This window comes from Gopherus evgoodei, chromosome 13, assembly GCF_007399415.2.
Source record: "Gopherus evgoodei ecotype Sinaloan lineage chromosome 13, rGopEvg1_v1.p, whole genome shotgun sequence".
Taxonomy (NCBI): Eukaryota; Metazoa; Chordata; order Testudines; family Testudinidae; genus Gopherus; species Gopherus evgoodei.
The window spans coordinates 5,542,485-5,570,413 of NC_044334.1; the positions used below are offsets into that span (position 1 = coordinate 5,542,485).

Here is a 27,929-nt window from a genome sequence, read left to right on the forward strand (position 1 = left end):
CATGAGGCTTATCTAGCTCCCACAGGGCTAGTTAATTAAGCCTCACAACCCCATGTTTGGCAGATGTCATTACTGCTGTTTGACAGATGGAGAACTGAGGTGCACAGGGAGGGAGGAGTGACTTGCCCAAGGCCCACAGGGAGTTGGTGGCAGAGCTGGACACGGAACCCTGCAGTCTTGGCATCCACAGTTAACCCTGTAGTTATTTGGCTTACTGGTGTCATACAGGACAATGGACATGTTCAATGTGTGAAGCAAGGCAATCTGTATCTAATGCCGTTGTGTGAAAATACTAAGCACATTCACATCAAATGCAGAATTTGGATTTAGAAACCAAACCAAAATATTTAAGACAATAAATACCAACAACTGTCCCCATGCAGCCCTGAGGGTGCTACTTTGTACCTTCACTGTCTTAATGCCAAGCTGGGCGGCTGCTTTCAAGTTCTGCCCAATATCATCAAGGAAGATGGATTCCTTTGGCTGAACACCCAAGCGCTCCAAGCATAACGTATAGATACGAGGGTCTGGTTTGCATATCCCTTCCCGGCAAGATTCAATTACCTACAACAACATACGATCGAGACAGGTATGCACAAGGCCATTGTAATTCTCGTTCATGAGTATTAGGACTGTTCTGGACATGGAGGATACAAGTATGAAAGAGCGTGTGACTGACACACAGTGCAATAAATGAAACAAAGGACCATGAGACTGCTGCACACACCTAAACAGGGGTAGAGCTGCCCTGGTAGAGAGGCTATGACCTAATCTGATGAATCATTGTTCTGCAGACATATTGCCTCAGCTGTGATCCTGTCGGATCAACCAAGCTAAGCAGGGTCAAGTCAGTACTTGGATGGGAGGCCTTCAATGAATATTCAGGGTGCAGGTGGTTCTATAGGGGGCACTGTTTCACCAGTCAGTACTAAACTAATAGTTTGATATCGTGCTAAAGGCGGGCTGAACTGCTGGGGTTGTCATCTTGCAGTTGAAATGCAAAACTGAGGTCTTGAACTGTTATGCTCATCAGCAATCCCTAATCAATTTTCACAGTAGTAGAGATGTTAATCCCAATGTCCTGTCCAAATTCCAATTTCAGGAAGTAAATACTGTCTCCATAAATACTACACTTACAACGGGATACAAAATTAGCTTAGATGCCACACTGATGGGCACTTTAAAGACAAATATCTAAGATATAGACATTTTCCTTCACTTCCTGTCCTAAATTATTGTGTAATCTTGCTGTGCATTGTTAAATGGCAACCACATTCCAGAGGGGATGATATTTCACTGCTAGGCGTGTCCTATATACAAGGTATGTAGCTATTAAAGTGCTCTGAGAATGCTTTGAGATGAAAGGCACTTTAGAAACATACCTTACTATTATAACAGTATATTATCTTAATAGATACTGTTTTTTCTAGTAAAACACATACAAGGAAAGGTGAATAGAAATTGATCTAACATCCAGATGTTAACAAGATGACTTTAAACAGTCATAACTTTTAAAAACAAAGATCTGATTTCTTTCATGTATGAATTGTTTTTCCTTCAGTGAGGGCTATAAAACAAGCCTAAATTATGGGTGAACTTCTGGAGTTCAGTCAGTGCAAAAATGTGAGTTGGCATATATAGGAAAAGCAGCAAAGAATCCTGTGGCACCTTATAGACTAACAGACGTTTTGGAGCATGAGCTATAAGGTGCCACAGGATTCTTTGCTGCTTTTACAGATCCAGACTAACACGGCTACCCTCTGATACTATATAGGAAAAGTGCATTGTTAAAAAAAAGGTTTAAAAAAAGAAATTCCTTCCTTACAAAACAACATCCTAGAGGACTGAAATCCAGAGAATTGTACAGTTTTGATTTCCCTTTCCCCTGTGCTATTTGCTTCAGTGTTGCGCGTCACTCAGCCAGGCCCGGGACACTATACTCACCTGTTTATGAAGGCAGTTTCACAGTTTGGGTGTCCTTACATTCTGTAGTTGGGATTCAACACATACACAGAAAGAGTTCTACTCATGGTAGATTTTGTGAAATCTTGTAAAATAAAACTTAAACTGTGTCCAGACTATACACTGATATTGTTTCTAAATCTAGGTGCAGCACTGACTGTTCCACACTTAATATGGAAAACGAACGGACACCTGGTGACTACAGCAAATGCAAGGAAACTGGAAGTATAGAGTTTCCTGTTTAGTTTCGAATGTGCTGAAAACTCAGCCAGATTTAAGATAACCGATCAGCAAAAAAAAAAAAAAAGATTATTAACTGAGGTATAATGTATATTTACTTTGGGGCTTTTTCTCTTAAAACGCATCTATTACATGAACATGTACACAACTGGCAATTTGAGAGTTGAAGATGAAGCTGCTGTGTCTGGAGCATTCAATGACTGAATATTCTACCACCCACTGAACCGCAGAGGAAAGGTTAATCATTTCATCTAGAACAGACTTAACATCAGAACATCAAAGGTTTCAGACTTCACAATGCTGTCCACATTCCTTGCTCACACTTAGCATCTGTGTTCGTTTACAGCACAGGAGAGAGAACGTTCACAGAAGACAGCCAAAATACTTTACTTTAAACTCCATCCCTCTTGAGAAGTCCATGGCGGAATGAGAAGCTCCCCCGACTAGATTTAAGCTTAGATTCTGGAGCACAAGATGGCAGCATTCCAAAATAACTAACTAACTAAAGACAATAAATAAATATATAAATAGCTTGCTGAATCAGCATCAGCTTGCTTATTTCAACCTCTGATAAGACCAAAGACGTGTCCCTATGTCCCTGGCCAAAATTTCCCCTCGTCTCTCCAACTGTTGAGATGGCTATCTGCCTGGCTGCTGTCCACTCTCCCAGATATAACAACATTTCAGTGGGGCCGTGTGTACGCAGTGTGTGAAGTGCTCTCTAGGACCCTTTGAGATGAATGGAGCTTTGGAACTGTTAATAACTTATATAGAACATTCCATCTTCTAAACCTTTTACAGGCATTAATAGACATGTAATATGCTAGTTAATTGTGGGCCACTTTGTAATGAATCCACCAAATGCACAGGTGGCTGGAACTCACTCTAACCCTTGCTATGGGCTAGTCACTAGGGGGAGATGCAGCTGAAGACACACCATGTGTTATACTAACACACAGTATATTTATTACTGTTCTACTGTCTTTAACTTGGACCTGCACTTAGAGAATTCTGCTGAATGCTTTTTATAAATCTAGCTACATAAATGCATGTTTTAATCTGTTCAGGCTTACCACGTCAAACTGGTTTCGGTCTAGGGGCAAAAAGCTCACCCCACTGTGAAGGTAGAAGTTGTTGCTTAGAACAGCTGTCTTAAGACCTTCTGCCCGGATACACTCTAAGGCTTCAGTCATAATGGGGAGCTGTTTTGACATCTGACTACTGGTTAGATCAGAGAGAAAGGAGTCCACTGGAACAGACAAGTTTGCCTAAGAAACAAGAGAAACCCCAACAATGATCAGCAGCAGCAAATGGAAGAAAATGTCAAACTTTGTGCATAGCCTGAGATTGGCTGATCATTTTAGCTTATTGCCCCACTTCCTCCTGTAACAGGAGGGACTCAGCCTAGCTCTCTGGCTAAACTGCTCAAACACAATACATAAAAGTTCCTTAGGTTCCTAATTCTAGGAAGAAAGGAGCTGAAGAGTTAAGCGTTAAAGGGATGACACTGGGAAGAGACACAACTAGAGACCCTTATTTATTTACAGTGCACTTCCACCACGGCAGCAGGGCGGATTGCAAATAAAACCATTCATTACAACTCAGCAATCAAAAAAGGAACCTTCCTTGTAGACTGATCTTTTTGACAAAGGCTTGGTTGAAAAGCTGAGCCTTGCTCTACTACAGATTGAGTATGTTGGCTTCTGGAGCATGGTGCAAGTTCCACTGAAACTACAGACGCTCACCAAGCATGTTGCTTCTAGCTTCTAGTTCACCTAGGAACTGTTGGCAAAATTCAGTTTCTGCCTCCTGCATGATGCCTAAGGAAGGAGGTGATCTCTTTGCTGAGGAGCCTCTGCTTCTTCTCTCTCCCTGCTAACCCTTCATCAGAGGTGGATATCACACATCTACACTGGCTCTCTTGGCACTGGAAGTGGAAAAACTAAGAAAAAAAGCTATGTAGCAAGGAAGGCAGAAGGGAGGGGACCAGATTAAGGCAGCCTCTGCTAAAGTACCAGAATAACAACTGCAGTGTAAACATCTAGATAGGCAGATAGAGTAGACAGCTGTGTCTCTTAAATGCATGAGAAAATGCTTGAGAAAATTGCATTGCAGACAGGAAAGTCCACACCTGCCCCAGTGCTACACATGAAGCAACAGTGGAAGCAGCAGCAGAACCTTCTACAGACAGGACTCTTTTAAAAATTGCTCTTTTGTTAGCTCTATGATTTCTATACAGTTTGATGAATCTGCACGAAACCCCATTCTCCTGTGAGGAGTCAGCAAGAATCAAGCAGGAAAGCTGGGAGCTTGGCTTACAATCTCAGAGCACTGATGTCCAAATTCTTGCAAAAACTCCGCTGATGTCAGCTCTCCTCTCATGTACCTCATCCAGGGCCTGTTCTCCCCTCCAGATATTAAGGCTTGTTTGATAATGCCAGGAGGAATATGATTCCGCACCTCCCATTCTAAATAAAGGAAGGTAGCAGAGTGAGGAGACAGCACTTATAACGTTGTCAGGAGTGGGAAAGCCCTAATGGATAAGGCTGTGATTCTGTCACGGAGGTTGCAGAAGTCACGGATTTCGTGACCTCAGACTGGCCCTGGGGAGCACTGAAGCAGTGGTACCAAGGCAAGCTGCACCAGCTACTGCTCAGACTGCCCTGGGCGGCTGGCCCCAGGGAGTGCCCTAGCAGCAGTCCCAGGGAATGCCCCAGGACCAGCTGCACCAGCTGCTGCTCAGGTGGCCCCGGGGCAGCTGGCCCCAGGGAGTGCCAGGGCAGCGGTCCCCGGGTCCTCGGAGCAGCGGGCGGCTGGGGGTAATTAGCCCCCACAGCCAATGCAGGGGCTAGCCATCGGCCCCTGGGGCCTCCCAAAGCAGTGGCAACCTGGGGCCCCAAGGGCTGCTATGTTTTAGTCAGAGGTATTTATATAGTAAAAGTCATGGACAGGTCACGGATTGTCAATTTTTATTTAGGCCTGTGACCATGACTTTTACTAAAAATACCACGACTAAATCTTAGCTTTACTAATGGAACTGAAATCCCTCAACACTAGCTGGCATTACAATGAAGTCTAGCACAGAAAAGACAATATTAGCATTCATGTAAGGCGTTGAACTGACAGCCCAGGTGACTGATATCCTCTATGCACCCACAGAAGAAATACAGTAACAGTTTCCCCCAAGTCATCCTGCCAATGTGCCTCAAACCTATACTAGAGAGAGTGAAAGGATTAGTTCATGTTCATATAGTAGTCAGAAGTACTACAGGACAGTTTAATCTTCACCCCCCGCCATTCAACCCTTGACCTCCCACCTGCAAATGCCAACAAGATTGCCAGCTATGTCAATTCTAATAGTTTTGATGATGTGTATGTGTTCACTGGAAATTGGAATCACCATCACCATGTCATGCAAGTCCCCAAAGAGGAAGTCAAGTTGACCATCACTGTACTGGAAATAGCAATGAGAGTTATAAATAAATGTGAAATATACTTGTATTAAATGCACAAAAAGGTCACTAGTCAGCTACTCCAGTCAACATGTCCAGTCAAAAATACTCACCTGCAGCCACCCGGTAAGGGGAAGGGAGAAGAACTCCCCCCATGTCAAAGATTACAGCTTTATAGAGACTTGATCCAGAATACCTCCCCTGTACCAAACTTGGAGGTTTGTATCGTACATGCTTTAGGATTCCTGATGTTCTGGCACATTGGAAATAAGAGGCTTGGATAAAACTCCTAAGGCCCATTCTGCAAAACTCTGTGGAGAAGGGAATGTTTTAGAGGTATATATTTAGGATTCTCTGGCTTCTTCTTTAGATTATAAGTATTTGCACTTAGGTCTTTATATAACACCACTTACACCTTGGACTGAGTTCAAGTGTAGTATCAATTTTATTAGTATCACAGTTTTATTACGCACAGTTCTAAGGTGCCCATCAGGACACTATCTGAGCATGTCTAACATACAGGCTCTGGATAGGTGATCATGTTGCCCATGGTCCGTGGGAAAGATAAGGGAGACAGCGTGAAGGAATCTCACCCAAGCAGGTGGCCCCGTGTCAACGTGATACAGCAACTTAGCACGGCAGCAGATACAATTACACAATTTCCCCTATGCTGTGCCTTCCCAGATCCCACAAAACCTTGTTCATACTGCTCAATTCTACCCTCACCACACCTTAGCCTGGGGAGGAAATTTACCTTGGGCACCTTCCTTAAGCAAGGCCCCACTCTATTGCCCCGTCCCTTCCCCACCTCACATCCAGCCTCCCCCAACAAAGCCCACTCCCATCTGCCCCCAGCCTCCCCCACAAGGCCCATCCCCCATCTGCCCCCAGCCTATCCCCTACCCCCATCTGCCCCTTACCTCTCCCCAGGCCCACCCCCATCTTCCCCCAGCCTCCCCCACAAGGCCCACCCCCATCTGCCCCCAGCCTATCCCCTACCCCCATCTGCCCCCAGCCTCCCCCACAAGGCCCACCCCCATCTGCCCCCAGCCTCCCCCACAAGGCCCACCCCCATCTGCCCCCAGCCTATCCCCTATCCCCATCTGCCCCTTACCTCTCCCCAGGCCCACCCCCATCTGCCCACAACCTCCCCCCAGGTCCAACCCCATCTGCCCCCAGCCTCCCCCACAAGGCCCACCCCCATCTGCCCCCAGGCTATCCCCTACCCCCATCTACCCCCAGCCTCCCCCACAAGGCCCACCCCCATCTGCCCCCAGCCTATCCCCTACCCCCATCTGCCCCTTACCTCTCCCCAGGCCCACCCCCATCTGCCCCCAGCCTCCCCCACAAGGCCCACCCCCATCTGCCCCCAGCCTATCCCCTACCCCCATCTGCCCCTTACCTCTCCCCAGGCCCACCCCCATCTGCCCCCAACCTCCCCCCAGGTCCAACCCCATCTGCCCCTAGCCTATTCCCTACCCCCATCTGCCCCCAGCCTCCCCCACAAGGCCCACCCCATCTGCCCCCAGCCTATTCCCTACCCCCATCTGCCCCCAGCCTCCCCCACAAGGCCCACCCCCATCTGCCCCCAGCCTATCCCCTACCCCCATCTGCCCCCAACCTCCCCCCAGGTCCAACCCCATCTGCCCCCAGCCTATCCCCTACCCCCATCTGCCCCCAACCTCCCCCCAGGTCCAACCCCATCTGCCCCCAGCCTATCCCCTACCCCCATCTGCCCCTTACCTCTCCCCAGGCCCACCCCCATCTGCCCCCAATCTCCCCCCAGGCCCACCCCCATCTGCCCCCAGCCTCCCCTCTACCTCCTCGGCCCACCTCCATCTGCCCCCAGCAACCCCAGGCCCATCTCCAGCCCGCCGTGACCTCTGACCTTCAGCGGAACGAGGCTGTGGCCCTCGAGGGGGGAGCCCTCTCCTAGCAACAACACCCGTAGTACAGGTAAATGAATCTCACGTGACCAGGGCCCCGGCGCAGCGCCTGCGTGACCCCGGCGGGTCAGAGGGCAAAGGTCTCGGGGGCGGAAGCAAGCGGCTCACAATCCCCGGCGTTGTGCTGTGTCCAGCCCGTTCCCGCTCGGGCCCCGCCGGCCCGGGATCCCCGGCCCCTATGAGCGTGTCACTCGTTGTGATCCGACTGGAGCTGGCCGAGCACTCCCCGCTGCCCGCCGGCTTCCCCTACAGCGCGGCCGGTGAGTCCCGGGGAGCCGAGCCGGGCGGGGGGGCTGGCGAGTCGCCCGCCCCTCCCCCCAGAAGCTCTGATCTGAGGGGGGTAGCGGGAAGGTGCCCCCCCGATGGAACTGGGGGAGCAGGGTATCCTCCCCCCAGTGCAGGGGGACGGGGCTGGTGGGGGACGGGGGAGCAAGGTGTCTCCCCCCCGAGCAGGGGCGGGGGGCCGGTGTGTATGTGTGAGAGCAGAGTTTTCTGTTCCTCGTTCTGTGTGGTGCAAGGGGACCAGGGTGTTTGTCGCTCTCTGGGGCTGGGGGTGCTGGGGAAGCAGCGTGTCTGTCTGCAGATCTCTGAAGGGGGTTGGGGTTTGGAAGCAGGTGCCCCCCCCTGCCCTTTGAAGGGGGAGGGTTAACGTGTTTTGTTGGCGGGTTTTTTTAAATTTGTTTTTATTTCTTTTGTTTTGCAGTTTTAAAAAGAAAACAGCCTTGCTCAGGGCAAACTAAAACTTGTGGCAGCAGCAAATGGGTGTGATGGTGGTGGACGGGGTCCCCTCATCAACAGCTCTTAGACTAAACATCTCGTATAGTTATTAAAGTGTATTGGGGTGTAGGCAGATAAATGCAGTCACATTTGACAGAAGTGACTAAAAAGGGACCACTCTCCTGTATAAAGGATAATAAATCAAGACTCTCTTTGTTATCAGATAGAAACCCTATGAAATCTGACCAGGCTATAGCTGCCACTCGTATATATGCAGTGATGGTGCTAGAGTTGGTTAAGTGCACTGTTTGGAGGGATGATTAACTCATCCTAATATCTAACTACATTTTGTCCTTTTTTTTAGCTTCACAGCTGTTGAATATAAAATAGAGAGAGAAATTATTTTAAAGAGTGACAGACCGCATTTGTTGTAGCGGAAATAAAATATATTCTCAGGACAGCGCTCTTCTGATTCATGTTTTTGCTGGCCGGAAGAAGGAGTAAAAGCAGTTTCAAGAATTAATTTAATGAGCTAGTAATGGCCTAATTGCTGTTTACACAGGTCTGCGCTGTCCTGGATTGAGTAGAGTTGTTTGTTTCTGCTTCTGGGTAGCTATTGCAATGACATTAATCATTGTTTCTACTTAGCCACTGAAATGTCTGATGAGGAAATCAAAGAAAAGTCATTAGCTTCAGCTACAGCCTGTCTAGAAGGAAAGGCACCTATGGAAAAAGCAGCAATTATTCACCAGCATATTGGTCGCAGAGAGATGACAGATATGATCATAGAGACCATAAAGTCCAATCCAGGTATCCATTCCAAAAGTTTGAAAAGGGTGGGTTTGGTCCTGTTAATTTCTCTGGTACATTTGTATGGCTATGCTACAATTTGTTGCATAAGTTGTCTCTTAGAAGTATTAAAATTGGGCTGATTTTCCGAAGTGCTGGGCATGCAGGAGTGCCCATCGACCAAAATCTATTGTGTTAGAAATGTAAGGCCATGAAAATGCCAGGTTTTTTTAAGAATTATTTTTTGGGACCGAGTAGGAGAATCCATTTGGCCAGGCAAAGCACTGCCCAGCAGGGACAGCATCTTGCCAGTAATCGCAAAGAGTATACTGGTTTATGTGTGCGTGCACATTAGAGTACCCTATCCTTGTGATTAGCAGGCAGGTTTCGAAATGCTCAGTTGTTTAAAGTAAAATTCTATAACTTGTGGAAAACTTACTTCAGAATGGAGAAAAAAAAATCAAAACTAGATGATATTAAATTCTATAGCCAAACAAATCCCAAGGAAAATTGTCTTGACATTGTTTGCTTTCATATTTAATTCAATAAAATCTGTTTTTTAACTGTAGAAAAGTCAGTGTGCTGCAGAACTTAGCATGGCACCCTTCAGGGCTTGTCTAGCTGGCTTCACAGCACCCCAGGGCCTTGCCAATAGCTCTCAAATACTGGTGATAAAAGATGCTTAGTAGTTATGTTGATGGTTATTGTATGTCCAGACCCCATAGATTAGAACTGTCTGTAATTCTGTTTTCAAAGGGAATTATTTGACTTAACATCTGGCTCTGTTGTACATTAAGATGACAATTAAAGTGCAATTGAAGTTTCTAATGTGTGGCGTGTAATCAGAAAGCTTTTGATTTGTAAAAGATGAGACGAAAGCTGCAGTGGAAGGAAGAAAATCTTCAGAGGCTTCATCTGTTGACGATAAAAGTAAACGTGATGGTCAAACTAAAGAATGTGTTGAGGCTGCTCCAGACTCGCCATCTAAGCAACTTCCTGACCAGATTTCCTTCTTCAGTGGGAATCCATCAGTTGAAATAGTTCATGGCATTATGCACCTGTACAAAACAAAGTAAGAACACGCTTAACTAATTATAGACTTAGTGGGAACAGTGCCATAGAATTATGCTCCCATCCAGAAGGGTGAGTCAGTAACCATTGGGGCTGCTGCTCATTGGACTGGCAGAGCAGTCACACACTGGTAGTGTGATATATTGGCATCCAGAAAGGATTACAGTGCCATCTGAATTGTATAGCTATAGTAATGGTAGAACCTGAAGCAGGTCCGGGCCTTCCAGCCATGGGTAAGGTCACTTCTGGTAGTGTGTGCTAGTGCCAAGGTTAGAAGTGACGAGATAAGTAAAAATAGTGGCTTCAGACAAACTGGTTTTGAGAGGACTCTGTTGAAGGATATCCCTGCATTCAAATTCCTACAGCAGAAATAGGGTGAGAACCTGCACTTTCGAAATATGTTTTGTTTTTTTTTATTATTATTTTTATGATAGCACAATTGTATATGTTGGGGAGCTGAACGAGAATTTCAATCTCCGATATTCATCATGAAAGTTACCAGGACACAATGACATGTTGTATGCATACTCCATTTTTAGTGATAATCGTTAACTCATTTGTTCTAGGAATATTTTGAGCATTTGTGGTTTGCAAGTTCTAACTACTTTTCTAGAACTATAGATGTCAGTTTGAAGGGGAGGATCTGTCTCTTCCAGTGCTGCACATATCTTCAGCAAACAGTTCGTGACAAAATTTGTGTGTGCATTTAGACTTGTTACCACAGCCTCTTGTTAAATCTTAAATGCTTGCAAATAGGTAAAGAGCTTTGAGGTTGATGTTAATAGCTGACCATCTGAACTATGAAGCATTAAGTTTTCTTTTCGTCTTCTATGTAAAATGCCATTGTCTTATTATAGGATGTCTAACTTGACCTCAGTTTAAGACAGTCTAATTATTGTCTTATTAGTAAGATGACCTCCTTAAAAGAAGATGTAAGGCGCAGTGCCATGCTGTGTATTCTCACAGTCCCTGCTACAATGACCAGTCATGACCTTATGAAGTTTGTCGCCTCATTCTATGAAGTAATTGAACATATGAAAATCATCAGAGATTCCACTCCAAACCAGTATATGGTGCTGATAAAATTTAGTACACAGGTAAAACCTAAAGATATTAGACTCCTTTGCCGTAGGAACTGTTTTAGAAATGGCTTGTATATTGCTCTGTAGATACTATTTGAAGATGCTTTCCAACTTCAGCGGCCTGCTGTGTTACCTGAGATCACACACCTTATCCTCTTGCTGTGTAAAGTGAAGTGTCTTTCTCACGCTTTCCTTAAAGCAACAGTGAGCCTGGTAGGCCTGGAATTAGGCCTTCATCTTGAATGGCTGCTGTGAAAGCAAGTGCCTCTCTATCATACTTCGTACTTTATCATAGCAGATGGTTGTGTTGAAATCTAGAAAATCCTGCTTTCGGGTGCTTCGGAAATGACTCTGCTTCTAGTAAGCAGACAAGGATGGAATAAAAGTACAGCATGCCAATAAACATACTCCGATATCTTCATGAGTGCGGGGTGCAGAGCGCAGAGCAGAAAGAGCCTGATCAGTGTGGCAGCATTAGTTTTAATAGAAATGAAAGACTGAGAAGAGCCATTACCCATCTAGTCCACTGCTCTGAGGAGAGTAGGGCATTTGTCAAGATCAGCAGGACCACTGAACATACACTGTGTAATAAGCTTCCTTTCTCTCAAAATTGGTAAGGTGGACTAGATGACTGAGTACGGTAGTTCTCATCCATGGCTGTCACAAGGCTAAAATTCCTATATGTGTTGCGTACATGTATGTGCACCCAGAAATGCCGAAAAACCCATTCGATATCAACTTGCTTTGTTTGCACTAGACATTTTCCGAGCAATCTTGCACTAATTCAGCAGAACTGTCCAGAGGTAATTGACTTGGCAGCTTCTCATTTGTCTATCAAAAATTGCTGATTTCTGCTCCAGTAGGCCCTCAAAGGCAATTGCTGCATGCAGCAAAAGGCCATTTGAATTACATTTCATCATTATTTGTTTTGTGAAGCTGTAGGGCTTGTGTATATATGAAGCGACTTGAAACAATGACATGGAGAGACTGGAATCACTTCATATTTTACTTATAAAACACGGGGTGGCAAAGAAGAGGTAATGCCCTGAAATCTAGCTCTCTTCACGTGATGGTGGGATCACGTACTGGAATATCCCAGCATGTTAAAATGTTGCCACCAAGTGATGTTGCCACTGAGTGTGTAGCTTGGCTAGTCATTCTGAGGCAGGTAAAATGATGTCTGTGAATGCCCCTTCCTAAGTCATACTCTGCTATTGGTGGCTCAACAAATATCTGAGATGCTTTTAAATGAAATGGATTCTCTCCTGTAGTTAAGTTATATGCCATCCTTTTCAGCTACATGAATGTCAGGGTTTTTGAATAGGGCCCTTTCCAACAGTCTCTTTACTCCAAGTTTTTGCAAAGAGACTATATTTGCTTTCCACCCATGCTGAAATTGCTGACGAGGGACAAAACTGACGCTAAAGAGAGAGATTAGCTATTGCTCTTGAATATTAAGATCATAATAGCTCTCCTCACTGTGCACTTCAGTTCTTCCTGCCAATTCAAGTAGAAAACCAGCGTGGAAATGAAGGGATCCTGACTAGCAGGAGCGCTCAAGAGATTAACCTGTGAAATACCTTTATTTTTGGTAATATCATGGCACTTGGAAAATGTCTCATTTGCCTTACTCCTCTGCAACTGGCTCCCTTTGGTTTGTGCACAGGCTGATGCTGATAGCTTTTATATGGCATGCAACGGTCGACAGTTCAACTCCATAGAAGAAGATGTGTGCCAGCTGGTGTATGTGGAGAGGGCTGAAGTCTTCAAATCGGAAAATGTAAGTTTCTTTTTCCGATATTTTACGAGTGGTTTAATAGGATTATCTGGGAGTGGGTAGGGCAGGCCTGGCTGTGGGGCTGGAGGACACTTAACTGCAGCCAGCCCGACTCAGCTTTTCATTGTTGCAGTACTCTCAAAGGGGAGCTCAGCCCTAATATGTGATCACTGAAAATTCTCCAGGTCCAAATTTCTTCCTCCTGCAGTAGATCTTAGAGATTCCCGAAATCTGAATTGGGCATGGTGCAGATAAACTTACCATGTCATGTCTGTGCTTTTGAGAGGCGGTTGTTTGTTCTGAATCAGTAATGCTGGGGCTAAGACAGTGAAGTAAAGTATTCCCCCCAAACAAATGAGTTATTTTCCTTTCAGATTTATCCACTGGTATTTTACCACACAGTAATTCCTCACCCTGGCAACACCTCGGTGTGGTGGAGTAAGTGACCCCTATGGGGAAGATAAAGCAGAACAATTAAGTGATTTGCGCATGGTCACAGAGAATGTAGAGGAGCTGGGAATAGAACCTGAGGCCTGGCTCCTACTCATGTCTCTGGCATAGCTCCTCTTAGATGGTTAGGAAAACTCACTGAATGTTTTGCCATGCATACAGTTGAGTATTAGTTGTGCACTGTCGATGGTTAGACCAATAATCAAAATAGCTAACGAGGTCAGCCACTGCTGTGGTTGAATTTTTTGTCTGCATTTAAACTTATTGGAATGTTCAGCAATCCCTTTACCCCCTAGCCCCCGCAGGTCCGAAGCAGTAGGGTAAGAAGTTTGTGTAGCTAAACGTACAGAACTTACCCTAGCATATGGTGTGTGCTGCAATAAGCTTGTGCTCCTTTTCTTGTGAAGGGAGCCAGCCTTCCCGTAATGGATCTGACGGAGCTGCCGAAGTGCACAGTGTGCTTGGAGAGAATGGATGAGTCTGTGAACGGGATCCTTACCACGGTGTGTAACCACAGCTTTCATAGCCAGTGTCTGCAGCGCTGGGAAGACACCACGTAAGAGGCTTTTTATTCTCCTGATTCAAAGCGGCTTAAGGTGTGGTGGAGCTTTTCCTTGTCTACATTGACAGGACCAGCTCTTCGTCTCTAATGCAGGGATGGGAGCTGCTCCAAGCCCTAGTGATCTTTGCCTTCCCTGTTCGGAGGCACAGAAGATAAATCTCCCAGACAAGGATAGTTGGACAAAGCTCCCTCCGTCTCTTCTCAGCCATGAGCTATTTGCAGAGCAACACAATGCTGTAGGAGAGAGATGTCAGTTGTCACTGTTCGACACGGAGACCCTCGTTGTCTATGTCCAGTCTTGCACGGCTCAGCTTCTCCTTACTACATTTGGTCAGTGTCCTCTCCAGTGACATGTGGATAACTGAGGCTGTATGGGAAGTGTAGTGCAATAGGTGTCTGTCTTAGATGTTTCCAAAGCTACACAAAGTCTCTGCTCTGAGGCATTTTCAATTTAATTTGACATTACAATAACGACAAAGAATTGGGCCTGATAGCTAGAGCAGACTGTGTCCAAGGGGAGATCTTAGCAGCAATGCAAAGCAGAAGGGAAGGGATCAAAAGCCAACAAGGTTACTTGGGAAATGGGAGGTTGCTTCAGTCGTAGAGCGCAGCAGGAAAAAGCATGGCCTAGGCTGAGACCAAGGCGATATGCACTCATGTTTCTAGCCAGGGAGCACAGGACCAAGCGTCAGACTCTGAGTGACCCCTTGCACACAGTGCTGCTAGCTGCCATCACCGTTTCATTACAACAACTGCTGGCTTTTTCCAGAGGCATTGTATTTTAACTAAAGTTGTACCCAGCTGCCTGTACCTGATCCCTTACTCCAAAGTTTTTAGAAACAAAAGTGGGGGTGGGTGGGAGGAGGAGAGTAGGACTTGCGTATAGAAGCACAAAATCCTGGTCTGAGTCTTGGCCTCTCCCTTTCTCCTCAATCCAGTGGAGGCTGAGTGTGCTGAAGCTGTGATATTCCCAGGCAGTAATCTCAGGGGAGTCAGCCTTGTACTGCTTTACAGTGACCTCTTCTGGAGTAGCATTAGTTGGGCTTTGCAGGGAATCTTGCACCAAAAGCTACATGGAAAGTCCAATATAAATTTCCACTAAAGAGTGAAGTAGTGTGTAACTGCCATTTAACATTACAAATGTGTGTTGCTGAAGGATTTGAGAGATCTTATCCTTAAAACTTGTGCATTCTTGCCTTTAATTACTTAACCTTAATCCTTTAGAGTATTTTTGCTCTTATTAGTTTTACGCATTCCATTTAGATAGTGCAGTCAGATTTGAACATGTCTGAGTCCTTCACAGAATCTCCCAATGAGAACAGAGTCCTTTTATCTATCATTCATATTTTGCATTCCTCCTGGTAATTAGTTGCCATTTGTTGCAGTAACTTGGATTGCCCGATGTTACAGAAAACTAAATATCAGAACCCATCTCAAATTTTTTATTGCTTTCCTGTCTATAATGGCATCATTCCTTTGTTGTTACAGTTAACATTTCACTATATACCCTCTTTTGCATGCCATGTTTCAGCAGAGCTAATTGGTCTTGTCCCAAAGTATACTCCTTACAAAATGTCAGCAGGATTGAATTAATAACTTCTCCGTAAAAATAGCTTGGTGCCTCATAAATCAAAAACAGTTTAAATTTAAAGAAATGAGATTTTGCCAGTGACTGACTAATCCAGATCCCTCCTGGCTCATTTTTAACCAAAAACTGGCACAATATCAAAGCTTAAAACATGTGTGTTGCGCAAGGCTACATCTCCTCACTAAAATTAAATCTCTTGCATGACAATTTTTTTCTAATTAATGTTGTTTTGCTAGACTAGAATATTTTCAATAGTGCGTATTTGCAGCATCCTCCCACAAGAATGCAAGAGGATCCGGAGGAGCATTACACAGATAGTAAGGAAATCTGGGTTCTGTCGTCTCAAATTGAGAACATCTAAGTAACAAGGAAATGGCTGTAGAGAGAAGGGTGGCTTTTTCTTTCCTTTGAATAAAAATGCTACATCTAACCAACCAGGTAATTCTGACACAGCCCACCAACCAGGAGCTTGCTCCTCACTCTGTATCTACACAGCTCTTACTTCTCACAAGAGCCAAATGTGGGACACAGACCCAAACCAAGATGCATTAAAAATTAAACATGAAATGTGAGATGGATAATGATGTAGGGGGCTAGCCCCACTCATGGTGAGCAAAGGGGCTAGCTTTGTTTTTTCAGCTCTCTTCTTCTAAGCTCAAAATCATCATGGTGATCAATTGAAGGAAGTACTGAGGCGGTCCAAAATAATCAGATTGTTCACTATCCAGAAGAGTTTTGCTGGGTGCTTTTTTCTTTTAATGTTGAGGACAAGTAATGTTTCATGACATCAGTTGATTTGCATTGCGTTCTCCATGGAAAAGGCTGGGTGCATTGCCAGTCTCATCTCCCGGCTTTATCCCAGCTGTTCAACTCCTGGATCACAGTTAAAACTAAGATTATTGCAAGACACTTCATCTGGTGTAAAAAAATAGCATTCATCAGTTTTACAGGAATAAATAGTGAGAGAACAGCTGGTTTGTGTAGGAGGGAGGCAAACTTTGGGTCAAACTAGTGAGGAAAAAGCTGAAAGACAGGCAGGGGCAGGGAGTGTCCCACAAAACCCAAGGATACAACATCTGCCTTAAGCTTCCTGGATAAGGTCAGTTTCTCCCCATCTCAGCAGTAAACATCAGGTTCCATGTATCTAACTGTATCTGCTTGATTGTTACGGTTATAGGTGTCCTGTCTGCAGGTACTGCCAAACACCTGAGCCAGTGGAAGAGAATAAATGCTTTGAGTGTGGAGTTCAAGAAGTAAGTAGGTGGGGTGGGAGATGAGTGAGACTTACTAGATTTGATCCCACTGGTACTTTGTCATTTTAGTTTCCTAAATCCCTAATGCACGAGGCTGCTATTGGCCCATCTTCCTTCTGGCTAGATTAAAGCACCCATTTTCCATTGGGGTCGGTCCACTGGGAGGGGATGGTTTCCCAGAAAAAAAGATGTCCTGCTGTGTGAAAAATCTTCCCAGGGCCTTTGAGAAGCATAGCAGATGTTCAGAGCTTGCTTTCAGTGTTCTTTTGGGATGCCTCACTTTGGGAAGATCACTCTTTGGGCTGCCCTTGCATCTGGTACACTGAGACCTCTTTCAGTAGACTTGTACTGTACTTTTGCTGTCTTGCCTTTAGTCTTCACGGTGGTTCACAACAACCAAACCCTGTGCCTTGCCTAGGAAGGTGATTGGAAATTCGAGCAGCAGTGCATGCTGTTGATGGAGGATGCTAGCAGTTGTACTTGCTGGATGCTTTCTCAAACCTCTAAAACCACACAAGCACCTTTTTCACATTAACCAGTGTTACTCTTATTTATGTGCAAAATCTGTCTCCTTCTGTTTACAGAACCTTTGGATTTGTTTGATATGTGGGCACATTGGATGCGGCCGTTACGTGAGCCGGCACGCTTACAAACACTTTGAGGAGACTCAGCACACTTATGCAATGCAGTTAACCAATCACAGAGTTTGGGACTATGCTGGAGGTAAACCTCTCCCTTCTGCTCTTAACGGTAACCTTGCTCGCTTACACATAGTTCTCAGAATCTTTCTGCAGTGGCATTTTTAACACAGTCCTAGTAATAAAGTTAACATGAAGATTTGAAGGGAGTTTTTGCAGTGTTAATATCCCATCTTCTGGGACCATCTGTTTTCTCTGATAAAGCCATTCCAGATGCTTCAGAGGGAGGCCATAAACCCATAATGCCACAGGGCAACCCTGTAGGATTGGTGGAATGAAGAGGCCTGGCTCCTGATCAATTTGCCCTGAAGCATGACTGAGCTTTTGTAACTGTCTTAGCTAGTGTCAGTGCAGATTCTGTTAAATGTGGAATACGTTATGTAATTACTAACCTCTTTGCCTCAGTATTACTCTGTGGCATCAAGCTGCATGATTAACTGTGCTGTGTCAAGTACTTCCCATAGTTCCAGGCAAGTTGTAACACCTGGGTTTTCTCAAATTGAAACTACCTTTGGTTTGGTTGCTTTTCTCTCTTTAGATAATTATGTCCATCGGCTGGTTGCAAGTAAAACTGATGGGAAGATAGTTCAGTATGAGTGTGAGGGAGATTTGTGTCAGGACGAAAAAATCGATTCCTTACAGTTAGAGGTAAATATTTAGCTTTCTTCAGATACGACTTTGTGCTGCTATATGTAAATGTGCATCAACGCTAAATGTGACCAAAAATGGCATATGTTTTACTGCTTTTTACTTCTTTTCGCTCTGCAGAGCCAACACAGCGAAGAGTTAGCAGGATTCTGTTCCTTCCTGTGCATCATCAACCAAAAGTTCATAAATTTCAGTCAGTTACACCTGTGCAAAGTCAGTGGAGTTGCAGAGGTGTTACTGATGGCCAGATCTGGCCAGTGGTGGTGATACATGAGAAGGGAAGACTCCTAGTTTGACTTCAGGAACTCAGGGTGAGTTTGTGGGGCAGACAGAAGTAAACTGAGCATGCTCGATCTAGAATCTAAGCTCTAGGACCCCCTGGTGGCATTTTTTACAATTATACTTTTCAGTGTGGAACCTTACTTGATGGCTAAATCACTATAACCTTATTTTTTCTGAGAACTTGAATTCTGCCATCTTAATTGGCCGTGGGTTCAAATTCAGCATAGAAACCATCAACAGAACTTAATGTAGGATTTTTAAATAGATACTTCACTGGTAGAGCAAACTAGATCAAACATTGGTAGAAAGAAACATTTAGTAGCTATTTGGAGTCTCTACTGAATATGTTTAAGGGCTTTGTCTTCCTGCTTAAACCTGCATTGAAGTCCTAATCTGGTGGGTGTTAGTGTGCTGCTAAGCAAATGATCATGTTTTCCAAATCCTCATTATAAATTTACTAGAAGATCAAACAGGAAAAGATGAGATGTAAAGCAAGAAGTCCTTGTTTAAACACAAAAATAGCATTGGTAATGAGCATTCCTAGCCAGAAAAAAGCACAAAATACTGAGGATACTTATTCACAGCTGAAGATCAGTTATTTCTCTCCAGGTGCAGATCACATGAGATTTGCACCTAACCCCTCTTCTTAAGGATTTTAGAAGCCTGTTCAGTTGTAGAGTAAAACCACCTGAAAATGGAAGACAAAGTGCTGACTCAGAGATCCTTCAGTAGATCAAATGCAGATAGCAGGTGTGACTGGTAACTTCATGTTCTCGTTGAAGGTAAAAGCTAAGGAGACTTACCACTTTTTCTAGGGTGCTTTTATTGTCCTTTCCCCTCATTATAAAGCACTTACTATTGTGATGCTAGCAATGGCCCATTTAAAACTCACAGGGGGAACCCACGAGCATGCAGTAAAGAATTTGCAATTAATTTTTGTTGTCTATGCACTGCATCTGCAGTTTGTACCTGCTTGTGAAAAGTTTAGAGGGCTGCTTCTGCACAATTTAATTGTATTAGATTTCTGGAGCCCTTTGGGTTTATTGGCATCTGTGAAACGGTGGTAACCTGCCCTGACTATGTATTTTCAAATGTTTTGTATGATTGTAGTACTCCTATTTGCTTACAAGCCAGCTGGAATCTCAGCGCATCTACTGGGAAAACAAGATAGTCCGAATAGAAAAGGATACAGCAGAAGAAGTAAGATTATTTTTTTCTTCCCTAATCTTGTTAATGGGACACTTGGCCTGATTCTCAATGTGTTGAACACCCCCAGATCCCATTGGCTCTAATGGGAGTTGTGGTTGTTCAGGCCATTACTGTGCAGTTTTAGTGTCAGGGAATTAGGCTGCTATATGAAGGAGAGCTCTTTTTCTTCTCTAGAGGGGAATTAGTTTGGAGATCCTTTCCGTCTTGTGCACAGACTCAGAAAATTACTGATGAGCTGTGCAGAAGGAGACAAATCACTGCCCAGATTGAAGCCTGACTTAAATTTGGTGGCTCTGAAACCTATGGAACTAGTGGAAATGTTAGGAAGCCCTGAAATGAAAATCTGGGAAATGTCACTCTATGCTACACTAGCCCTCACTAGTCTTTTGTGACTTTAACTTGCTTCACTGAAGAAAGCAGAAATAATCTCTGCTCCGCACATCCCCCAAAAGATGTATTGGTTTAGAGTTCTATAATTTGTGGAGCGTTTTATGGGCAGGACTGATCCAAAATGTCTTGGGCAGAAAGGTACAGAGAAGCTTTAGTGAAATTGGAGAATATAAAAAATATCCATAATCTGCTGATCCAATTGGTGTTTGTACTTTAAGTGAGTAAAAGCTCTTGGCTAAATCCTCAACTGACCCTTGTCTGCATGCTGTATAAGATTACATAAACTTTGTGGCTTCCAACTAATCATGCACTGTATCTGCAGTTAAGCCACTCCATAAACATATAAAGAATTCATTTAAAATTAGCTACATGTAGTGGGTCCAGAAAACTTCATTTTCAATAAGAAATGGCTGAAGACCCTTATCTGTGTGTCTGTGAGGAAAAAAAAAAAAAAGTTAAAATCCTCTTTGAAATAGCTGAAAACACAGTAGATACAACTCTAGTGTTAAACTAAAATAACTAGGCCATATATTCTGAAGACTCCTCCTTATTCTAAAGATCCCTGTAGTTGTTCATGGAACTCTGTCCTTAGAAGGGCCTTTTGAATTAACTGTACAAAATATTCCACTATCCCTTGGCAAGTATGCATCCCAAAATTAACCAGAAGTTGTATAAACATTAAACTATGAGTCTGGAAAACATAAAACCTGACCTGCTTTCACAGTGGCTCCATTGAAATCAGTGTGTGTGGTGGCTGTTAAACTTGTCAAGGCTGCTGCTTCAAAAAAGCAGTGTCCATTTGAGTCCATGTTGCCAGTATGTGAAAGGTTTTTGTATTAGCTATTGAATGACATCGCTCTTTCCCCACTTTGAGCCATCATTCCATTCACTGGGTTAGGATACAAAGACATTCCTTGTTTGTTTGTTTTGTTTTTTCATACATCATATTAGGTCCACGGATCATGTATTGGAGTGTGGTCTCTTTAAGCAGTGGTGCCTGGTTGTATATTACAGTGGAACAGGATGCATACCTGGACATATGCAACCTTTTTGGTTTGCATTATGCATGACTGAGAGATAATGTCAAGCGGTCACTGTCATATGACAGAGGTCTGTTGCTGCTGCTTAGTAAACACTGAAGCGAAACCAGCGTCTGAGTGTGCATTGCTAAACTAACTCTCTCTTTAAATTTAAACTTCAGAAAAAGACAGCAGCAATTTAGGGATTTGCTGTAGGCTTATTTAGTGTCCACCAAGGTCTTCCCCACACCATTTTTACAAGCTTAGGTGTGGTTCTCTAGAAGCAGATTCCATAACAATTAGCCTCTTGTCAGTGTTTCTGTTAATTCTTATTCTTTTTTGGCAACCAGCATTTATAGGGATTTCTTTAAAAAAGGTGGGGGAGGGGATTTTTTTCTGAACACTTGCTCGCCTGAGTCAGTAATTGGTCAAAGTCTAGAAAATGCTCCCGAAAACGTGACTGTCATAATGAAAGTGCACAGAACTTTGTCCTGTTTGAAATGTCTGTTTGTTTTTACAGATTAACAACATGAAGACTAAATTTAAAGAGACCATTGAGAAATGTGATAATTTGGAGCACAGGCTGAACAACTTACTTAAAGAGAAACAATCTGTGGAAAGGAAGTATGTTTCTGTCTCTAAAAGTAGATTTTTAACAAGTGTCTAGCTCTGGTTTTTATACACACTACTTTTAAGACTCAAATTGGATCTGACTTTTTTTAAAAGTCTCTTCATCAGGTTCTCAGTATTTCTTGAATATGAATATTTAATACCCTCAACTGGTGTGGTAAGGACCCTGACTTTAAAAATCCGATGTCCTACCTTTGTGGGTGTCATGTATTTAAGGTGGCTGTAGCATGGAATGCCGCTTTGGAGCTTATGCTCTTTCCTCATAGTTAGCTTGGTTAGCATTCATTAAATCTTTCTCCTTCCATGTCCACTCAGAAGTGGAAGCCAGTTAGCTGTGTAGTCAGAAGGAATACAACCTGCAAAAGAAGGAAAGCAGCTGGAAGGAGGCATTCTCTATGAATAATGCATTATTGAAACAAACTTTGAAGCATCTAAATTAAAGATGCCTCACATAGTGTCTGTCTCCGTTACAATCCGTAGCACTCTGGTACAGTACCTGTCATCCCTAGTGCTTTACACACTTCCCTGGAAATTCAGCAAGCATTATCCCTGTCATACACACTGATTAAATTGGGACACAAAGGTGGTGACTATCCCATGATCATCCAGAAAGTCAGTAGTAAAGCTGGAGTCTGCTCAAGCCAGTGTACCATACTGCGTGTGGAACATGTGTTTGTAGGCAAACGGATGACACAAAATTGCCAGTAAACTATAGGCTGGATTGGAAAACCTGTGTGATAAGGGATCACTGTTAACATGTGACAGTTCTATTGTCCTTCTGCACTGTAGCTTGTTGTCCTCGCATCTTGGTGTTACCAGTTGATTCTAACATCTAGCCAATACCTAGATCTTAGTTTTCACCCAAAAGAGTATTTTCCTGCCATTCAGAAATCAAGGGCAAGGAATCCTGATACATTAATCTTCCTGCTGCATTACTGTTCAATATTGTCATTAATGGCTTAGATAATGGCCTGGAGAGTACGCTTATAAAATGTGCAGATGACATCAAGCTGGGAGGGGTTGCAAGCACTTCAAGGGACAAGATTAGAATTCAAAATTATCTTGATAAATTGGAGAATTGGTCTGAAATCAACAAGATGAAATACAATAAAAACGAGTGCAAAGTCCTTCACTTAGGAAGGAAGAATCAAATCCACAACTGCAAAATGGGGAATAACTGGCTAGGCAGTAGCACTGCTGAACAGGATGTGCAGGTTATAGTGGATCACAGATGGAATGAGAGGCAATAAGGTGATGCAGCTGTGAAAAAGGCAGATATCATTCTGGAGTGTATTAACAAGAGTGCCATATGTAAGACAGGGAAGACAATTGCCCTGTTCCACTCAGCACTCGTGAGGGATGCTCAGCTGGTACTGGGTCCAGTTTTGGACACTGCACTTTAGGAAAGATGTGGACAAATTGGAAGGCACTCAGAGGAGAGCAACAAAAATGAGAAAAGGTTTAGAAAGCCCAACCTGTGAGGAAAGGTTAAACAAACAGCACGTTTAGTCTTGAGAAAAGACTGAAAGGGGGACCTGATTACAGTGTCTTCGTATCTGTTAAGGGCTGTTATAAAGAGGACAGTGATCAATTTGTTCTATGTGTCCGCTGAGTGTAGGACAAGAAGTAATGGGCTTTATTTGTAGCAAGGGAGATTTCAGTTAGATAGTAGGAAGAAACTTTCTAACTCTAAGGGTAATTAAGCTCTGGAACAGGCTTCCAAGGGACATTGTGGAAACCCCGTCATTGGAGCTTTGTAAGAACAGGTTGGACAAACACTTGTCGGGGATGGTTTAGATTTACTTGGTCTTGCCTCAGCACAAAGGGCTGGACTTGATCTCTTGGGGTCTCTTCCGGCCTTACACTTCTGTGATTCTATAAATTTTGTCTGACTTAACACCCCTGATAGCTTAACTCCTCTGATAATTAGATCACTGTGGCTGCAATGTCTCACTTGCTTTTTCCTCCTTGTCTGTTGTGTGTAAGGTGCATTCAGCTGAATAACAAGGTGGCCAAACTCTCCAATGAGCTAAAGGAGGAACAGGAAATGAACAAATGTTTGCGAGCAAATCAGGTCTTACTGCAGAACAAACTAAAGGAAGAAGAGAAGGTTCTAAAGGAAACTTGTGAGCAGAAGGACCTGCAGATCACAGAGATACAGGAGCAGCTGCGGGATGTCATGTTCTACTTAGAAACACAACAGAAAATCAACCACCTCCCAGCTGAGACCAGGCAGGAAATCCAGGAAGGACAGATCAACATTGCAGTGGCATCTTCTGCAAGCTCGCCAGCGGGAGGCATGGGAAAGCCGCCTTCTAGGAGAGGCCGTAGCAAAAGGGGCAAGTGAGGACTGGGACAAGCGAATCGACCTCACTGGAACTGGCCCCACTTCTGAATGACCAGACCCAAGTGTCGGGACCCAACCTGAATGTTACGTGCAACACTAAATACCACGTCCAAATAAGGCTCAGCTAGAAGTTGTTTTTAGAGCTTTTCATAAAGCTGGTTGCCAGCTAATGGGGAATCTACAGTATTTAAAAGCATTTCACTGCATTAGCTAGCTAATCATAGGCAGATTTTAATCACCATTTTGCCTTCCTATCTTATCTAAGTCCCACTTCATACATTATTTTCTCCTTGGAGATTGTGTTCAGTTTTAGATGTGTCTGAAACACAAAACAAATCTTGGATCCCCTTAAAAGGACACAACAGGGTAGGTTCAGCCCAAAGTTTTAAAGTTTTTGTTTTTTGACTTGTTTTTTTTAAAAAAGCCTCTTCCTACTAACCAAGATCAGAAATGCTCATATAAATAAAAACTTTCCCCATCCCAGTTAGTGTGTGCAACCTAAACACTGCAGCATTGTGCTAATGCAGAATTAGGATAGGAATAAATGACTTAGCATGGACAATGAAATGGAGTGACGTGTTTAAAAATAATAAACCATGGTAATGGTGTTGAGAATTAATGTGATACTCCCTGCTGTAAGGGAGTCCGTGTTAAACAATTAACCAGCTGTCCCCTTTGAAGGTGGTCTGGTGCAGTGCTAACTGCTTTAAAGTACAAGGGATTGTGAAATGAGTATGCGATGGAAATAATTGAACATAGTTATTTATATGCAGTGTTGTAGCTGTGTTGGTCCCAGATTATTAGAGAGACAATGTGGGGGAGGTAATATCTCTTATTGGACCAACTTCTGTTGGTGAGAGAGACAAGCTTTTGAGCTTACGTGGAGCTTTTCCTCAGGTCTTGGTAAGCTTGAAAGCTTCTCTCACCAACAGAAGTTAATCCAATTAAAGACATTACTTCACCCACCTTGTCTCCATAATTATTTATAAGCATTCCTACTAATTAAATAGGAACCATATATACAAAGACTGGTACCCGTTGCAGACTAACATTGTTACACTGTTGTGCTCTCTGAAGTATACTTCTTGGAATAAGATGCATTATACATTTGTCTTCTGCGTATTTAAATTGTGCCAGTGCAAGGTATCTGCATACTCTTGAGTGCTGTCCTCAGAGTGAGGTGGGAATGATGCATGTAGTGCGGAAACCACACGTTCACTTCCCCTCTCTGAATCGGTCATCTTTCAGATATGGCCCAAATACTCTTGGCTTTCACACAAGTCACTAGCTTGCTACCATTCCAGGCTGCCATACGCTTGAGGAACTGCTCACACTCTGTGTGCAGGCAGCACAGCCAGCTGCCAGGATAATGTAACATCTTCAGACTGGGTGCAGTGACTAGCTGAATGTATTTGCTGTCCCCAGTTCCTGTGGTAGCTGAACACACACTGCAAGCCCAGGTCCTGAATGTTATTAGGAGCCCAAATAGCTTTCAGGATCTGGACCTCAGGGGTCCCTTATTTTCCTTTAACCCCCCTCGTTTTTCCAGTTGAGAAGTAGAGGCTGAAGCCACCCATTCAGTTTGCCCTACAGCTATCTGCAGGCATGCGACCTTCTTAGGGCGAAAACTCTGGTTCAAATCTGGCTCTTCATCCTAGAACCCATGTTAAACTTGATATGTTACAGTCTCTCCCTTAAGTGAAGGCCTGAATGTGTCAGATGACATGTGCTCAGTGTTTGAAGGATGCAGACCTACCCTTTCTTACAAATGTGTGGGAGATCTTATGCCTCTGTCCTCTCCATTGGATAAGCTGTTCAACAGTCAACTGCAGCGGTTTCCTCAATTTAGGCCAAAACCAATGCCACCGAAGCTGTGACTTATCCAGCTGCTAAGCAGAGCCAACAGGTGAAAGTAACATTAGTTTTTTATGGGTGAGTTACAGGAGCCAGCTAGAACTGCATTGCATTAAATCTGCTTCTTGTCATAACCAATTGGCTAGCTTCATTTTAGGAAGGTTACGTTTTCTCACGTACATGACTTTTGTTCATGCACTGAATGCATCCAATTCTTTGCTTTGTAGACTTGCCCTCATCTGCTGAAGCATGACTGTACATGAACTTTGTTTTAGGGTGTAGACTGTACAACCAGGCCTCTGGCTGCTGTAAAATTCTAAAGAATTAGAAATGTACAACATAGCTTGCTCTCCTATAGAAACTCTATTTTATTTAAAATATATTTTTACACCAGCTGGGATCCTCTTACCTTTTGCTGAAAGCTTGCTGTGTGTAGAACACTGTACCCTAGAATTTCTTTTCAGAAAATGAGACCTATAAGCATACAGTATTTTTGTTTTGTAGCTGATCACACTATTGACGGGGGAAATCTCTAATCAAGGAAGACAGGCTTGTGGGAGGGGGAAGAGACTAAAACCGGAGCAAAAGGAGAACTGTGAAACGGAATGGTGTTGGAGGTAAAGCTGTCAAAGAAATGGCATTAGTAAAGTAAAAGATAAGAGAGTCAGCTTAATTCCAGCCTGTCTGAGAGCTATTCAGGGGCCTATCTGACATTAGTTGATATTACTGGTTAGGGATCTATTTCAGACAATCACCTCTCTGCAAGTCTAAGCTGCAAGGCTTGCAGCTGAATTTAGCCCCCATATCGAATAGGGAGGTGTTAACTACTCTCTGTCCTAACCATGTTCTATCCAGCCACACACATGCTGGCAGGGCAGTGGGAGCAGGGGAGCTTACATGTTACTGTTCACTCTATACCTCTGCTGTAGCTAACAGGGACTTCTGCCCTGAGCTGTCACAGCAGCACCTTTCACAGGTACTCAGTCATTTTAAGGTAGTTTGCTAAGTGTTTGCACAGAATGAGATCAGCATTTGTAAATGGGTAGATTAGACTCTCTCTTATTTACATTTTAACAGTTGTGTGAAACAGCCCTTGATGTAGTTCTTACTGACTGACACTGTCCAGTAACATCTGAAAGAAAGGATATTAAACATGCTGAAACTTGAGTGAATGGTCTCTCTGCATTTGTGTGAAATGTAACTGCATGGGGGTGTCTAGCTAATGTACTAGTCAAGATCTTTAATGCTGCCTAAAGGAGATGAATGAATTTCAGAGGGGAAGAGAATCTTCTAATCAGTTTATTTAACCTGGAAGAAGAGTCCAGATTCATCCTGTTCAACTTTCTCTGTCTTTATAAGAATTGTTTGTTGTAGCCGGAGGCAATGTTACTCACTAGGATAATTGTTTGTCACAGTTACTGGCCTAACTGTCCCTTCCTGGCCTCTTATAGTGCTGCACACTGACCACCGAGGCCTATCTTGGCCCATAATCTCTTGGGGTGGAATCATGCTATTTTCCCACTCTCAGACTGAGCCCCAGGCTGCAGTCCGCAGCTACTAGGGGTGATTACCTCAGCAGGCCTGCAGTTCATTTCCTGCTGGGACCTATGACTAGTATCTTGTAACCAGAAACTCTCTTTAAAGCAAAGTATTATTTATTTAGAACCAAAGAAATTCAGTGGAAATAGGTCTTAAAACTAGAACCATGTGTAACTACCTCAAAGCTTACCAGCCCCTGGAAACTGCTTCAGACATTTTTGCAAGGCCTGTGTGTCTGGTTCTTCTCAGCATGTTCTCCCCAGAAAAAAGCACACTCCTAACTCTCCCTCCAGAGTCCCTTCAGCTGTTGTGTCCCTTTGGCCTCTAGGCTCCCATCCTTGCCAAAACACCTGGCCCTAGGCCTCTGTCCTGTAATTGCCCCCCAAGAGTTTGTTGGAAAGTTACTTATCTATAGCCCATGTGT

At 43.8% G+C, this 27,929-nt stretch overlaps 2 protein-coding genes across 6 annotated transcripts in view; one reads left to right on the forward strand and one right to left on the reverse strand.

The window, feature by feature from the left end:
• The window catches only part of ACAD10 (acyl-CoA dehydrogenase family member 10), a 31,509-nt gene extending 23,874 nt beyond the window's left edge, over window positions 1–7,635 (reverse strand). For 3 of the 5 annotated variants that reach the window (XM_030582707.1, XM_030582705.1, XM_030582709.1), the window contains exons 1-5: window positions 7,543–7,635; window positions 5,768–5,965; window positions 4,522–4,670; window positions 3,276–3,470; window positions 406–564 (exon numbers count right to left, since the gene is read on the reverse strand). In XM_030582707.1, the coding sequence (XP_030438567.1) occupies window positions 406–564; window positions 3,276–3,470; window positions 4,522–4,670; window positions 5,768–5,954 (690 nt within the window). In that variant the 5' untranslated portion in view covers window positions 5,955–5,965; window positions 7,543–7,635. Of the gene's footprint in view, window positions 1–405; window positions 565–3,275; window positions 3,471–4,521; window positions 4,671–5,519; window positions 5,657–5,767; window positions 5,966–6,247; window positions 6,450–7,542 lie in introns of those variants that run through there. The other 2 variants (XM_030582706.1, XM_030582710.1) reach the window with 2 other exon arrangements.
• A 43-nt stretch (window positions 7,636–7,678) lies between these two features.
• Window positions 7,679–27,133, forward strand: BRAP (BRCA1 associated protein). The gene is made up of 12 exons (XM_030582730.1): window positions 7,679–7,860; window positions 8,966–9,127; window positions 9,974–10,178; window positions 11,085–11,274; window positions 12,926–13,039; window positions 13,894–14,042; window positions 16,814–16,889; window positions 17,474–17,612; window positions 18,126–18,235; window positions 19,628–19,717; window positions 21,656–21,759; window positions 23,752–27,133. Exons 1-12 carry the CDS (start codon window positions 7,779–7,781, stop codon window positions 24,110–24,112), a joined length of 1,782 nt encoding a protein of 593 aa, XP_030438590.1. The 5' UTR covers window positions 7,679–7,778; the 3' UTR covers window positions 24,113–27,133.
• The last annotated feature ends 796 nt before the right edge of the window (window positions 27,134–27,929 follow it).